Source organism: Aegilops tauschii, chromosome 7 (assembly GCF_002575655.3).
Source record: "Aegilops tauschii subsp. strangulata cultivar AL8/78 chromosome 7, Aet v6.0, whole genome shotgun sequence".
NCBI classification, from domain to species: domain Eukaryota; kingdom Viridiplantae; phylum Streptophyta; class Magnoliopsida; order Poales; family Poaceae; genus Aegilops; species Aegilops tauschii.
This window is the reverse complement of record NC_053041.3, coordinates 273128787-273143384: the sequence shown is the minus strand read 5'-3', so window position 1 is coordinate 273143384 and position 14598 is coordinate 273128787. Positions and strand designations below refer to the sequence as shown.

Sequence of the window (14598 nt, the reverse complement as noted above, 5' to 3'; positions counted from 1 at the left end):
ATAAAATAAAAAATAAAATCATGCTTTGTTTCCAGCGCCAAGGTTTAAGCAATGTCTTGAATTTGATCAGCTAGAAGAACTAATATGTGCAACGAATTCTGCTCACATCCACTTAAAATCAACAACAGTGCTATGCCTTTTCTTCTGTATGAATACCGAATCAAACCATAAACAAGGCTTTATGAACAGCTGAAACACCAAATTGACACAGAATATTATTAGAGCCTGCTGTTTGCATTTGCAGCAAAAACAATCTGAAGAACGATCACACCATTTGCACTAAAGGAAGAAAAATCTTCACTTTTCTTTTTGCAGGAAATCTTCCATTTTCCAATCTTAGTCCATAAACTGATTAATCAGTTCGTGAGGAGGAGGTAGAATCCGAACAACTGAAGACAAGCCCATCCTCAGCACCTGAAGTGCCAGTGCCAATCAATTAAAAGAAAAGCGCTATTGTGAATTGTATTGAACCATCGTGTTGCTCTTTCTTGAGCAGAAGAATGCCATGAAGTTACCACTCCCTCCGTTTTTAAATATAAGTCTTTTCAGATATTCCAACAAGTGACTACACACGGAGCAAAATGAGCGAATCTACACTCTAAAGTATGTCTACATACATCCGTATGTTGTAGTCCATTTGAAATGTCTAAAAAGACTTATATTTAGGAACGGAGGGGGTACAAGATATGCAGACATGCACAAACATCATGTTTCATGATTGAATCAAGCGTTTATTATCGCTTAATATCTCAAACATGCACAAACTTGATGACCAAGGTAGTTTATCGAACTCATGCTCTCAGAACAAGTCATGGAGTTGGGAGGGTAGAATGTTTAGGTAATTATTGCCTTGCTCATAGCCGAACATGGAAGCACTTGCAGCAAACAAAAGCATAAGAAAAAATTGAAAAGGGATGCTAGTGGTGAGCTGCAACAGCAGGAGCTCCTTCGGCTTCTTCCTTGGCCTTGCGAGCAGCAGCTCTTATCTGACGTTGCTCCTCCTTGTAGATCCTGTTCCTGCGTTGGAACTGCAGTAGAAGAAATAACAAATGTTAAGTTCACGATTTCACTATCAGCTTACAATGATTCATAAAATCACCCGGCACAATGAAATGGAAGTGCAGAATAATATGAGTTCAGACTGTCATCTTATCTAGCACCCGAAAGTACTTCAATAACAATGAATGGACCGAAGCTGGTTCTAAGGTATTCTTTTTGCCAGGAAAATGGTTCTAAGGAATCGGTGTATTATCCCTTTGAAATAAAACATAAAATTCTTATATAATCCCATCACACATGGCAGGATGTAACAGATACTCCCTTTGTAAAGAAATATAAGACCTATTAGTGATCTAAACGATCTTATATTCTTTACAAATGGAGTACTTGAGTATAATTACCTTTTTTTTGTTCTACTAGTCACATCCTAGAATCAGCAATTGTCCTAATTAGTTTATCCCATCACCATGTCAGACACTGATGACTTCCCGATTAAGATAGGACTGCATCAGGGGTCAGCTTTGAGCCCTTATCTTTTTGCATTGGTGATGGATGAGGTCCCAAGGGATATACAAGGAGATATCCCATGGTGTATGCTCTTTGCGGATGATGTGGTGCTAGTTGACGATAGTCGGACGGGGGTAAATAGGAAGTTAGAGTTATGGAGACAAACCTTGGAATCGAAAGGGTTTAGGCTTAGTAGAACTAAAACCGAGTACATGATGTGCGGTTTCAGTACTACTAGGTGTGAGGAGGAGGAGGTTAGCCTTGATGGCCAAGTGGTTCCCCAGAAGGACACCTTTCGGTATTTGGGGTCAATGCTGCAGGGGGATGGGGATATTGATGAAGATGTGAACCATCGAATCAAAGCCGGATGGATGAAGTGGTGCCAAGCTGCCACAAAAGCTAAAAGGCAAGTTCTACAGGACGGCGGTTCGACCCGCAATGTTGTATGGCGCTGAGTGTTGGCCAACTAAAAGGCGACATGTTCAACAGTTAGGTGTGGCGGAGATGCGTATGTTGAGATGGATGTGTGGCCACACGAGGAAGGATCGAGTCCGGAATGATGATATACGAGATAGAGTTGGGGTAGCACCAATTGAAGAGAAGCTTGTCCAACATCGTCTGAGATGGTTTGGGCATATTCAGCGCAGGCCTCCAGAAGCTTCAATGCATAGCGGACGGCTAAAGCGTGCGGAGAATGTCAAGAGAGGGCAGGGTAGACCGAATTTGACATGGGAGGAGTCCGTTAAGAGAGACCTGAAGGATTGGAGTATCACCAAAGAGCTAGCTATGGACAGGGGTGCATGGAAGATTGCTATCCATGTGCCAGAGCCATGAGTTGGTTGCGAGATCTTATGGGTTTCACCTCTAGCCTACCCCAATTTATTTGGGACTAAAGGCTTTGTTGTTGTTGTTGTTGTTGTTGTTGTAGTAGTTTATCCCATCACCAGAAGCACAATTTCAGCGACCATCCTAAGAGATGATTGCACAAAAGACTCCGATACACAACCCTTTACAATACGCTTATCAATGTTGACTGCAACACGCAATGAAATGGAGCATGTAAGAACTCCGACCTAATTTGTCAAGCCTACAATGGGTTAAAGGATCCCTGCGCAATCCTACTTTGCCCGAACACGGCTACATCGAATCGATTCAGAATGTCGATGGTTCACAAGTAGGCTACATTGACGACGGAATATAACAAATGAACACATGACAATATCGACATGAACCCTCCAAGTTCGAGAACACATCGGGAACAATCGATTTCTCTCTGTATATCGATACTGCCACGAAAGACCGGAGATGCCTGAAATTCCGGAGTGGCTCGCCTACGTACGAATTACACGAGGCCCCGGCGACAGATCTAGGTAGCCGCCGGCCAGCCGATGCGGCGGCAGATCAGACGAGGAAGGATAGATCTCTATCCATCTAGGCGTGGGGAGGAAGGGGGGAAGAAGGATGGGTACCTCCTTGGAGTGGTGGAGGCACTCGAGGTAGTCCTCGCGGAGGAGGCCGCAGTCGGAGGGCTGGCGGCAGCGGCTCATGCACGAGCTGAAGTCCAGCCAGAAGTCGTAGCACCGGCCCTTGTTCCCGTTGATGCCCCACCCGGACGCCATCGCCTCTTCTTCTTCTCCGCCGTCGACCTTGGCAGCCTCTTCTTCTTCTCTCTCTCCGGTGGTCAGTCACGATTTCCCTACACTGCTCTCCCTCTCTCTCTCTCTCTCTCTCTCCGCCTTCCTTCCCCTCACCAGACAATGTTGGCCCACGTACCATTCCCCCCTCTCATGGAGTCACGATGTCTCTACCGGGCCTCGCGTTCGGCTCTGGGCCTCCAGTACCCGGGTATCCCCAATGGCCTCGCGTTCCCCAATTCCAAGTACCTAGCATCCCCTAAAAAAAAGCAACCCCTAAACCAAAAAGTCACCCAGCAAAGGATTTTCTACCGTCAGTTGGGTGTCTTGAGAGATTGTAAACAAAAAAGGTGTCTTGAGATGTTATTCTTTGCTGGGTGACGCTGGCTAGAGATTGTAAAGGATTTTCTACAGCTAGGAGATCCGGGCTTTCGAGATTTGAAGATCTTTAAGTTGGCTTTGCTTTCTAGGCAATCCTTAAGAGTGCTGCACGGACCAACTCCCCTTGGCGCAAAAATTCTCAAGTCGATATACTATCCAGCATGCTCTATTTTGGAAGCTGAACTAGGGCCTCATCCATCACAGATCTGACGCGCTATTCTTGATGGACGTGATATTATGGCTAAAAGAATTATTAGGAGGATTGGCACAGGAGAGAGCAAAAATATTTAGCTCATAATTGGATCCCGCGGAGCAGCTACAAAAGGCCGATTACTTCACTCGTTCAAAACCCACCAGAGTTTGTGGCCAAGCTCATAGATCCCACCTCTTCTTTTTTGGCGTGAGGAGCTGGTGTGCAGGGTGTTCATTCCCTTTGATGCTGATGAGATATTGAAGACCCCCGTGTGCGCTGGAAGAGTTGATGACTTTTGGGGCATGGAGTGAAGAGAGCAGGGTTTTTTTTCTGTGCGGTCCAATTACATGATGATTGTTTAAACAAAAATTAGCAGGGAGGATTGGTTGGAGCATAATGGTGGATCCTCTAGTACTGAGGCACAAGGTAAAAATTGGACCTTGTTTTGGAAAATCAGTGTCCCATCAAAGCTTAAAGTGTTTGTATGGCGGTTAGCACAACAGTACATCCCTACGGGCGAGCTTCTTCACCACCGAAATATGGCCAATACCCCCGTGTGCATCCAGTGTGGACAAGACAACACTTGTCATGCTTTGCTCGATTGTTTTGTTTCATGGCTAGGAGAGTTTGGGCGCTCTCATCAGAGGAACTACTAGAAAGACAATTTAGTACAAGAAAGTGCCAATTTAAAAATGAAGGCAACCTCATTATGCAGAGTGGTCTAGCGCCACTTAGCCCACTTTTGCTCTAAACTTTCGTTCTTTGACAAGAAATTATACGAAACGAAACACAATTCATTGAGAAAAATAATGTTTACACAACAGTTTTTCTTTTACATTGTCTATATATTATGCTACTAGTTTGGAATTTGTGTAAACCTATCTTATGCTGAAATCAATCTGCAGGCCATAGTATCCCTTGCTGTGGCGCTTATTCAGCAGTAGCAACACAAAATCCCACTTGTTATCTTTATTCACAAAGGGAAGCGGATCGGTACCTCCTCAAAACAAACATAGCCAACAGTCGAACCACCAAAACCAGGACCCCCCCTGTTAGCATGTGTCCTCCCTACGCGGGGACGCTCTTAATTCGATTAGAAAAACTAGGGCACACTGGTAAATACAGTGTCGCATATCGACGGTAGATGGCAACACCTTCACTCTCAATTCAGAATTTTGTGCAGATCCCTTCCTTCTTTTGTGGTAGTACAAAATAAGCTAGCCTTGGCCGGGTTCTTTTGTTCCGCGCCATCTGGACATCAGAGAAACTAGACCAAACATCTGCATTCAGAGAGAACCCAATGTCCATCCAAATGTTCGGGAAATTCGTATTTGCATGGATTTTCTTTTATGAGCAATGCAGATCAAAGCATGCAGGTGACCTTATTTGTCCCATGTAGTTAGTTGTCAATCTTGAAGGAGGTAGTCAAGCCAGCGTCACCTTCTTGCCTTTCGACTCTCTAGCCTGCATAACATTCTTTCAGTAATTGTGCAAGAAATATCACGTTAAAAAGATAGTTATTGCAGGTGAATCATAAGGGGATGATTCAAATATTCAATCCGGAAATATGTAGTATGGATACTGTGAAATTGGGTAACAACTAGCACCTTCGTGGAAAGGGACTTCCTGGACGACACAAATTCGCCAAACTCCTTATCGTACCCCGACTTATCATCAGCTGGTGTAGAAGGTCTAGCCTTCATAGCAACAGACATGAGAAGTTCTTTGCTGATACACGGTTCTCTTTCCGGGATACCATCCTGCCTGCTGTCCAGAACTTCATGAACCGCTGCCAACCCAGCATCTGTTATAATAGCCGCAAGATCAGCACCAGTAAATCCTTCAGTCAAGGAAGCAACATCTTCCAAACTGGCATCACTTGCCAATGAAACCTGAGACCAACAGAAGACACAAGAACGAAGCCAAAATTAAGAAGAATGTAGATGCAGAGATAAGTGAACGTAGTATTCTGTGCTGAAATTGCTCATAAAACGAGAGAAACTACATAACTGACCAAATACTGAAATAGAAAGTACTCCCTCCGTTCACAAATATAAGATGTTCCAACTTTTTTTTTCTGAATTGGATGCATATAGACACGTTTTAGTATGTTTGTTCACTCATTTTAGTCTGTATGTAGTCCATACTGAAATAGCCAAAACATTTTATATTTGTGAACGGAGGGAGTAATTATGAGGTATAATTTTAGGGGTACAAGATTTACATAGAGAAACTGAGGGTACATCCTCTCTACTCTATTGAGAAATGTTTTTTCTAATCTAGGAGTACTCCCTCAGTTCACAAATATAAGATGTTCTAACTTTTTTTCTGAATTGGATGCAGACACGTTTTAGTATGTTTGTTCACTCATTTTAGTCCGTATGTAGTCCATATTGAAATATCCAAAACATTTTATATTTGTGAACGGAGGGAGTAATTATGAGGTAAATTTTTAGGGGTACAAGATTGACATAGAGAAACTGAGGGTACATCCTCTCTAGTCTATTGAGAAATGTTTTTTCTAATCTAGGAGTACTCCCTCCGTTCACAAATATAAGATGTTCTAACTTTTTTTTTCTGAATTGGATGCATATAGACACGTTTTAGTATGTTTGTTCACTCATTTTAGTCCGTATGCAGTCCATATTGAAATATCCAAAACATTTTATATTTGTGAACGGAGGGAGTAATTATGAGGTATATTTTTAGAGGTACAAGATCTACATAGAGAAACTGAGGGTACATCTTCTCTAGTCTATTGAGAAATGTTTTTTCTAATCTAGGAGCAAAAACAAACTCATGAATAGTACACCTGAAAAACTAGATAGAAAATTGCTGATGTTCCAATAACTGGTGAATAACCAATATGACACTCCCTCCGATCCAAATTAATTGTCGCAGCTTTAGTACTGTACTAAAGTTGCACTAAAGCTGCGACAATTAATATGGATCGGAGCGAGTAATAAATTTTGCCGTAAAAGATCATACAGAAAAGGACAACATGACAGAACAAACAATAAAACTAACAATGCATTTTAAATGAAATCTCACCGTCCTAGAGTGCACTTTCAGAATTTCTACACGCTCATCCCATCGAGGAAAATCACAAAAGACAAGACGATCGAATCTTCCAGGGCGCAACAGTGCCGCATCAATTAATTGTGGTTTGCTGCACATAACAAAATTAGCAACCCATCAGAAAATGGAATGCAATAAAGTAAGCATTTGAATAAACAAATCCTCATTGGTAAAAACCACAGCATTTCATCCTATGCTCACTGAAATAATGAAGACTCAACCACAGAAGGAAACATAGGACAAAAGGATAGACTGACAGAGATCACAATCCAAAAGTAGAGACTGCAATCTGTTTTGCTTTGAGTGTTTGAGAACTAACCTTGTAGCAGCAAATACAAATACTCCAGTCAAGGTTTCCACACCATCTAGTTCAGTTAAGAACTGCATAAATACAATTAGAACAACACAGATCACGGCAAGAAAATAACTAGATAATGTTCTGCCTTTTTTGTTACTACTAAAGACTCACCTACTGAAGTTGAGTAGCAGCAAAGGCAGTTACTTACCTGATTGACAACGCGATCAGAAACTCCTGCACTATGTGTTCCTCGTTGGGGTGCAATGGAGTCAAATTCATCAAAAAATAGTAAGCAAGGTGCTGCCGCAGCAGCCTTTGCAAAAAAGTCACGAACCTGGAATCAACTCATTAATATCAGAACATGGTGATCTCAGTGGTCTTTTGCAACACAAAGAGTAACTATATTCAACAGTAAGATAGGTTTGAGCAATACAAGGCGCAGCGAAATATCGTGCTTTCACGTCACTTTCTTCTAATACAAAAAGATGTGCTTTTAGAAGCGTATTCTAGAAGAAAAATAAGGAAAAAAAATCCCAAGTATCCTTTATATATGTGCATGAAACTAGAAAAGGGCAAAGACCAGAATCAGATGACACAGTTAAAAAAGAGAGTTCCTTACAGATTGCTCAGAAGAACCAATGTACTTATTCAACAGCTCTGGGCCCTTGACTGAAATGAACCGCAGAGAACAAGCTGCAGCCGCAACCCTCACAATATGTGTTTTACCGCATCCAGGTGGTCCATAGAGGAGGATGTTCGACCGCATCCGTACAGGTGCCTTAGTAAAGACGTTTGGGTATTTTGATGGCAATTCAAGAGTCTATAAGGAGAAAAATAAATATAAGTAGGACCATCTTATTATACAGGTAACAAAATGAAGGAGTGTAGAAGATAGTTAGTTGACCATGAGAAACCAATGTCAATGTTCATTAAAAAATTGTTCTAAACTGGCTTATTAATGCCTTGCACAATCCCTTTGAATACAACAACAATGTTCACTGTAATGTATCTACAGTCAGTACATTTCAACGTCCCCAGAAGTCAGAAGAAAAGGCAACTTTTATATTACCGCTAAGGTCCTCAACAGTTTAGTTTCAGACGTTGGCGCACGGATAATTTGTATGTTCCGTTAGCTATGGGTATTCATCCCCTGAACAATGACCATCGATACCCTAATGGAATTAGTACCAGTCATCATATCTTAAAGCTCAGGTTACAATATAGAAATTAGTGAAACTTTTACAGCCAAGAAGATTCGGCGTTGTGAGCTCCTCCAAGTGGCATTATGTTTAACATACGCTGATAGAAATAATTTGAAGAAGTCAAGAAATGTGCACCTCTTTAATAATAGTTACTGCTTCATTAAGCCCTCCAACATCTTCCCAACCACCATTATTACCATCAGGAGCATATTTCCTAAGATCACGCATGGCAACAGGAAGGAAGTCATGCAGCGCCTTCAAGAAGTCTTCCTTCACCAGCGTTGGGTTTACAGAGTTCAAACAGGCAGAAGGAAGGACAAAACGAGAGGCAGCAGCGTGCACAGCCCTATCAACCAGAATTCCCTGGAATACAGTGGTATACATATATGCATAAGCTGCAGATTGTTCACAAAACACATCACATACATCACAATTTACCTGGTAGACCTACTCCTATCCAAATAAAATTTATGTCCCCCAAAATTGCAGCAATAATACAAATAATAATATGATAAGGTGCTCTATGACAAGCATGTTACATGATTGAGCTACAAGTATACTCTGATTATAAGAGAAATTACAAATTCTATTTTTGGACATGCTTGTCGATACCAGATAGTCAATAAAGAGCAGTTGCATGATAAAAGGAAACATTACCAAGTCATATGCATCATAGCCATCACATTTTGACGCTATCTCTGAAATAACTTCCTCAGAACACTGTAACTTATGCTCCTCAACTTGATGTTTCAATAGTGCTTCACGCTCAGGGATGGCAAGAGCACGGAGTTCAACGTGGAAATCGAATCTCCCTGTGGAATTTCTTATTAGTTCGTCAGAAGTTGTTGATGCAAAACCAGACTAGAAGGAAAGTGGGGAAGAAAATAACCAGATGAAGTCAGCTCTTGAGGAAGACTCTGAAGTGATTGAACTGAAGCCATCAGTGCAATAGGTCCATATCCACATGCATTACGACTTTTATCCTACCGGGAATACAGGGTAAAGCTAAGCAAGTAAGGCATACGAGTACTCTTGTAAAACAAGAGCAGCCTACCATATTAAGATGGCAGTTATACAACTTAATTTTTACATATCATAACAACGTAAATAAGGAAAAATATGATAACACCTGCTTACCTTGTACTCGTCCAGGATATCAGTCAAGTATCTTACTAACGAATCAGAGGAACTGGACGATTGGGATACTTGAGGATCTGAAGAGACTGAAATTACATTGTCTAGATCGTCAAATATGATGATAGAAGGTGAATGAAGCAAAGCTTCAGAAATGCTCTCTTCAATTGCTTGCCTTGTCTCCTTAGCCTTGCCAATTGCAAGTTTGGAACAATCCATATATATTCTGCTCTTAACAACAAAATCCACCTTTCATTGATATATTCTTAGGTGCAATGATCATTATTTCAAAAGAAAAAACTCAGTTTCTTGTAAAGAGTGGCTTACATGTGTGCCAGTATCTCTTGATGGTCTTCGAAGTATTTTGCAGCAGCCCGTGTCAAAGCAGTTTTCCCAGAACCCTGAAACAGAACATAAAGTTAAACAAATTCGAAAAGGAAAAAAAAAACATAACCCCGAGCTCAAATTAATTTCGAAATCACAGAAAAGTTATGTCAATACAGATGTAAAATTTCACAAGAGAAACTGGGTATCATTACGTACTCGAGGCCCATGGACAAGAACATATCCAGGAAAGGGGAGCTTTAGCCTGTTAAATAACCTCAGAGCAGTTGAAGACACGAGCACGGATAGTCCTACAAAGAGGAAAGCATGCAAATCATGAAGTAAAGAACAAGATTAGCAATATTTCTAAGTATCTAAAAAATAAAATTCAAAAAAAGTAAACATTTGCACGTTCAGTGGAGAAAGAAAATACTTTTTGTCACATCCGACATTGCATTCTCCATCCAACCTAACGAAGATCGAGTCAGCTTAAAAGCATTGTTGAAGCCATCGTCCACTACAGAATCAAATGATAAAGCTTCACCCAGCTCCAACCTCCCGAAATTCAATTCCAAGTTTTCTAAATCATCAGTTGGGGCTTTCCAAGTAATCTCAACATTGCCTTGTGAATTGTTGTAACCAGGGTTTTCAAAAGTAATTGTTAACAGGTAGAGAAAATCAACTCCTCTGCTTAGTTTCCCATCTACCACTTCAAAATGGATCAAAACTTTGGCTGGTAAAACTACTGAACTTATCTCAGAATTTTCAGCATGAAAGGCCATTTCTTTAAGTTGCCCAATAAACCAATGCTTAATAAGTACCTTCTGTTCTGACATGGATTCAGAAATACTATCAGCATCTGTACTCAGAAGATGCTCATTGTTAGGAGCTTTCTGAAAAAAATTGCCATTTTCTGAAGGAATACTGGTGTTCCTCCAAGTGTCCTTTTCATGACCGCCTAAATCGCTGTTATCATGCACATATTTTTCGTGCATACTGAAATGTAATGGACACATTTTCATTATAGGCTCATCCTTCTTGACATTAGCAGTGTATTTCTTCACATAAACCCCTGGAACAGACAAACACCATTTCAGATAATTGCAAAGTAAGCAGCAGAGAAGATGCAACAATAGACTGGCAAAATGGCTATTGAGAAATGCTTCAATTTGTAACCATAATTCATAGATTAAAACTGGATAACTCTTGGTATATGGAAGAAAAAATCTGGCCTGTGAACTCACATGAATGTGTGTCTGCACTTATAAAGTGACGAATAGAGTAGGGAAGCATAACATGTCCTTTAGCAACAGAGTCTGAGAATAAGACATAGACAACTACTTCTCGGGTCCTTTTGGGTACTGAAACACCCTTCTTTTGTGCAGCTTCTTTGCCTTGTTCAATAAGCCCCTTAGGCGATGATTTAGATGAAATAGTGACCAACTGGAGATTACCGAATGAAGTCCTTGCAGCTGTATCTGGATGTATCAGCACAGCATAGCTCAGAACCACCCCCAGCTCGATGCCCTTAGATTTAAATTTATGTGCATACTTTCTATCTGCTGCTTGCACACGCAAGAGTGCCTTTGTTTCGACCTGTTCCTTCAATGAACCTTGCTTTTGCACATCTTGATATTTCTCTTTACGTTTTTTGGGTGCCACGGCAACTTCAGTTCCCGGCACAAGTTGAACTGAAAAATGGGCACAATAGATAACTTGAAATAAGGAGTAGCAGTAATTACAGTATACAGTACAGTGCAGCAAAGAAACTTCAAGCCATATGATGCCCTAGAGGCTAGAACTATACATAGGATCTCTTGAGAGGATATTACATTAGCTACAGTCATGTGCAGTACTAGTGCACTAGAGAAGCTACAAAGCGTTGTCTGTAGAGAAAAGATAATTGCAATAGTTTACCTAGTTATAGAGACTAAATTTGAACACAATAACAGTGTTCAGAAATTATACAGCATACCCTGCTTATTCTGATACAATTTTAATCAGGGCATTGCTATCTCGCGCGCGAGCGTCCAAACGCTCGGTTTCCGACAGGAGACCTTCTCCCAAAATGGAAAGTGTGCAGTGCATTCTTGATTGCCTTAGGATTAGTTGAAGGATTAATTTAGAATGCCCACTCCACTCCCCTGAAATTCAGAAGGGGGGGGGGGGCGATTAAATGTAGATTAGGTGGGCCTGCTTACCATAATAACCTACACGTTGACCGCGGCATGCGCGGAGCGCTTGCGTATGTAGTACTTGGTGTAGGCCGCTCCCATGCAAAAGGAAGTGGATCCTGTGCATTTAATGCTACTACCTGTTGGAAAGCTGACAATGGCCTGTGTATTGGTTCGAGCGTTGGCATGCGCGGCCGCAAAAGAGTCATTTCGTTTTAATGAACTAGCATAATACATTTTGTTTATAAGAGATGAGATGATAATTGGAATATTTTGATATTTCACTGAAGTATACATAATCTTGACACTGTACTAGTTTGCAAACCTTTTAAGGCCATGCCCAATGGGGGAGACTTAGCCCGGGCCCCAGGTTCAGATTCCTGACAGATTAGTAGTTGCCCAGTTAAATCCCGGTGTCAGGTCGTGCACCGGCACAAAACTATGCACCAGTCGCTTGGTCCTTTTTCCTCCCGCACCAAGCGCCTAGGTTGTTTAGTTAGCACATGTAATTAGCATCCAACATGAAAGCTGGAGTGCTTAGATGCTCTTTTAATTTATGATATTTTAATCTATAAGCATCTATACAAGCGTCTAGCATTGTAGATGCTCTAAGGAGCATCAAAATGCTGCAATAAGATTTTGTGCAATTTAAGTTTTGGGCTAATGCTTGGTTCCAGATAACATGAAACCTCACAAACCATTAACATACTTGGGGATGGACAGAAGATACTGACATGCTCAATTTGCTTTCTCCAAGAACACACTTGATACAAGAAAAATCATGAAAACAAGATCCTTTCAGTGTAAAGTAATTTATAAGAAGTGATTTTTTTTTGCGAGGCACACATCTAAAAGGCTACTTTCTTACCAAGTGCACACAAGCCTCCCTAAAAATGTACATCATATGACTTAATCTAGAAAAAAATAGGAAGATGAAATTACAACATATGATTTTACATGGGCATTGAAAGCCGCATACGTTCAAAGGATGTAACAGTATCGTGCAAGTGAATGGAGGGGGGGGGGGGGGGGGCATACCAACTGACTTCTTGGGACAAGATGAAACCACAACAAACTTTACAATATTATGGCCATCCAACCACAGCGGAAATTTCATGCCCTCATAAACAATACCGACCTAGTTTGAAGAACAAAATTGAAATTTTACGGATTAGAACTGAAAATGGATTTGTAAATAAGTAATACAGAAACACTTAAGTGCATTGTACAGATGATTTAATTCATTGTAAGACCTGAATTAACAGTTGGTGTAGCATATGATTAAGAGAAATAATTTGCTGCAGAACTTATAACTTCACTAGGTTTTAATGGCAGATGAAATCAGCAAGCACAGCAAACAAACCAACTACTAAAGAAGACAGATAATACCTGCTGCAAAATCGTTTCTTCAGCCAAATCAGCACGGCTCTCTAGTATCTCCCAATCATCCTCACTAAAGGGCTCTATACTGACCGAGTCAGCTCTGGTCAGAGAGCGAGCTACACTGAGTTGAGCTATTGTTCCATCAGGCAATGAAATGCACTCTGCTAACTCCTGTGCAACCTGCAAGGCTCCACCATTTGATGTCATACTGCAAATATCTGGAGCATATTTTTTCTTTTATATAATGTATAGAAACGTGTTTAAGGTAAACAAATCAAGGGCAAATCATAGATGATCGTTACAATTCTGCACAAGGGATAACCAGTTTACAACAAGTACTGGATTGGATTGACAACAAGTAGACAAATCTCGATGATTCTGATTCCATGCAACCCCAACAGCGACCCATCAAACAGTTAAGTAAAATTCCATAATTCTCTCCACGCAGGGATCTTGTTTTCATGACTTTTCTTGTTCTTAGTACACAGACATACTAAGACGGAGACCTCAGATCCACGAAGAACAGAATTTACAATATTAAAGAAATTGAAACGACTTAACGGAATCTCAATAAATTTGATCCCCAAAACCTCCGAAGCAAGCATCAGTTCAGTGAAACGTAGCAGTAAATTCCGACTCCTGGAGGCTCTATCTAACCAACCAGATGCCATGGCTATCAATTCATACTAGGGATGAAGGAGTCACTCGCCTCGATGGCACGGGATCGGGACGCGGCGCCGGACCAGGCGAGGGACCACCGTGCGCCGGCGGCCGCGCGGAGGTCGAGCGCGAGGACGGGCGGGAGGTCGCCTGAGGCGGAGGTGCGGGAGAGGGCCTCGATGAGGTGGAGCGGGAGCGCGACGAAGCAGCTCCGGGCACCGCCCACGACGCGCACCTCCACCTCCATCCCACCACCACTCGCCATGGCTCGCCTTGCCCTTCTTTTGGACCTCGACTCTTCTTCTGTTCGGATGGTCAAACAAAAGTCAACCGTTCTCTATTTCCGAGGAGGGAACTACAGTAATTTCGAACACATGAATTTTAACAGGGTGCCAAAATAATATTATTTCTCGAGAAACCCGCAGAAAAAAAATCAATTAAGAGAAGTAGATTTGCATTTACAATATACATGCACGTGTAAAAAGCGACGCATCAACTTCCCGCATAAGATACGATGCACATGCACACAGGAGAATATCTACCATAACTTTTTCTGCAACCTAGTGATGTGTTTATCCACCACATAACTAGACGAGGTGACGGCTCGCATCCAAGCCTTGGCGTTTGATGG

The 14598-nt window shown here is 41.5% G+C and overlaps 2 protein-coding genes across 7 annotated transcripts; both read right to left on the bottom strand.

The window, feature by feature from the left end:
- Positions 1–710: 710 nt before the first annotated feature.
- Positions 711–3281, bottom strand: LOC109755201 (NADH dehydrogenase [ubiquinone] iron-sulfur protein 5-B). Its single transcript, XM_020314101.2, has 2 exons — positions 2976–3281; positions 711–1028 (listed from the first exon to the last, which is right to left on the bottom strand). The coding sequence occupies exons 1-2, from the start codon at positions 3123–3125 to the stop codon at positions 918–920; spliced, it is 261 nt and encodes an 86-aa protein (XP_020169690.1). The 5' UTR covers positions 3126–3281; the 3' UTR covers positions 711–917.
- Positions 3282–4487: 1206 nt separating this feature from the next.
- LOC109755198 (peroxisomal ATPase PEX1) lies at positions 4488–14322 on the bottom strand. Of its 6 annotated transcripts, none has more exons than XM_073502937.1 (18): positions 14017–14321; positions 13314–13487; positions 12963–13062; positions 10995–11441; positions 10184–10822; positions 9970–10061; positions 9754–9827; positions 9602–9657; positions 9430–9515; positions 9182–9275; positions 8950–9104; positions 8428–8655; positions 7710–7910; positions 7299–7424; positions 7112–7173; positions 6766–6883; positions 5322–5606; positions 4488–5178 (listed from the first exon to the last, which is right to left on the bottom strand). In XM_073502937.1, the coding sequence occupies exons 1-18, from the start codon at positions 14230–14232 to the stop codon at positions 5140–5142; spliced, it is 3192 nt and encodes a 1063-aa protein (XP_073359038.1). In that variant the 5' UTR covers positions 14233–14321; the 3' UTR covers positions 4488–5139. The 6 variants fall into 6 exon arrangements, with proteins under 6 accessions (XP_073359038.1, XP_073359034.1, XP_073359036.1 ...); XM_073502933.1 differs by having other exon boundaries at positions 4488–4994; positions 5096–5178; positions 9430–9652; XM_073502935.1 differs by having other exon boundaries at positions 4488–4981; positions 5096–5178; positions 9430–9652.
- Between the last annotated feature and the right edge of the window lie 276 nt (positions 14323–14598).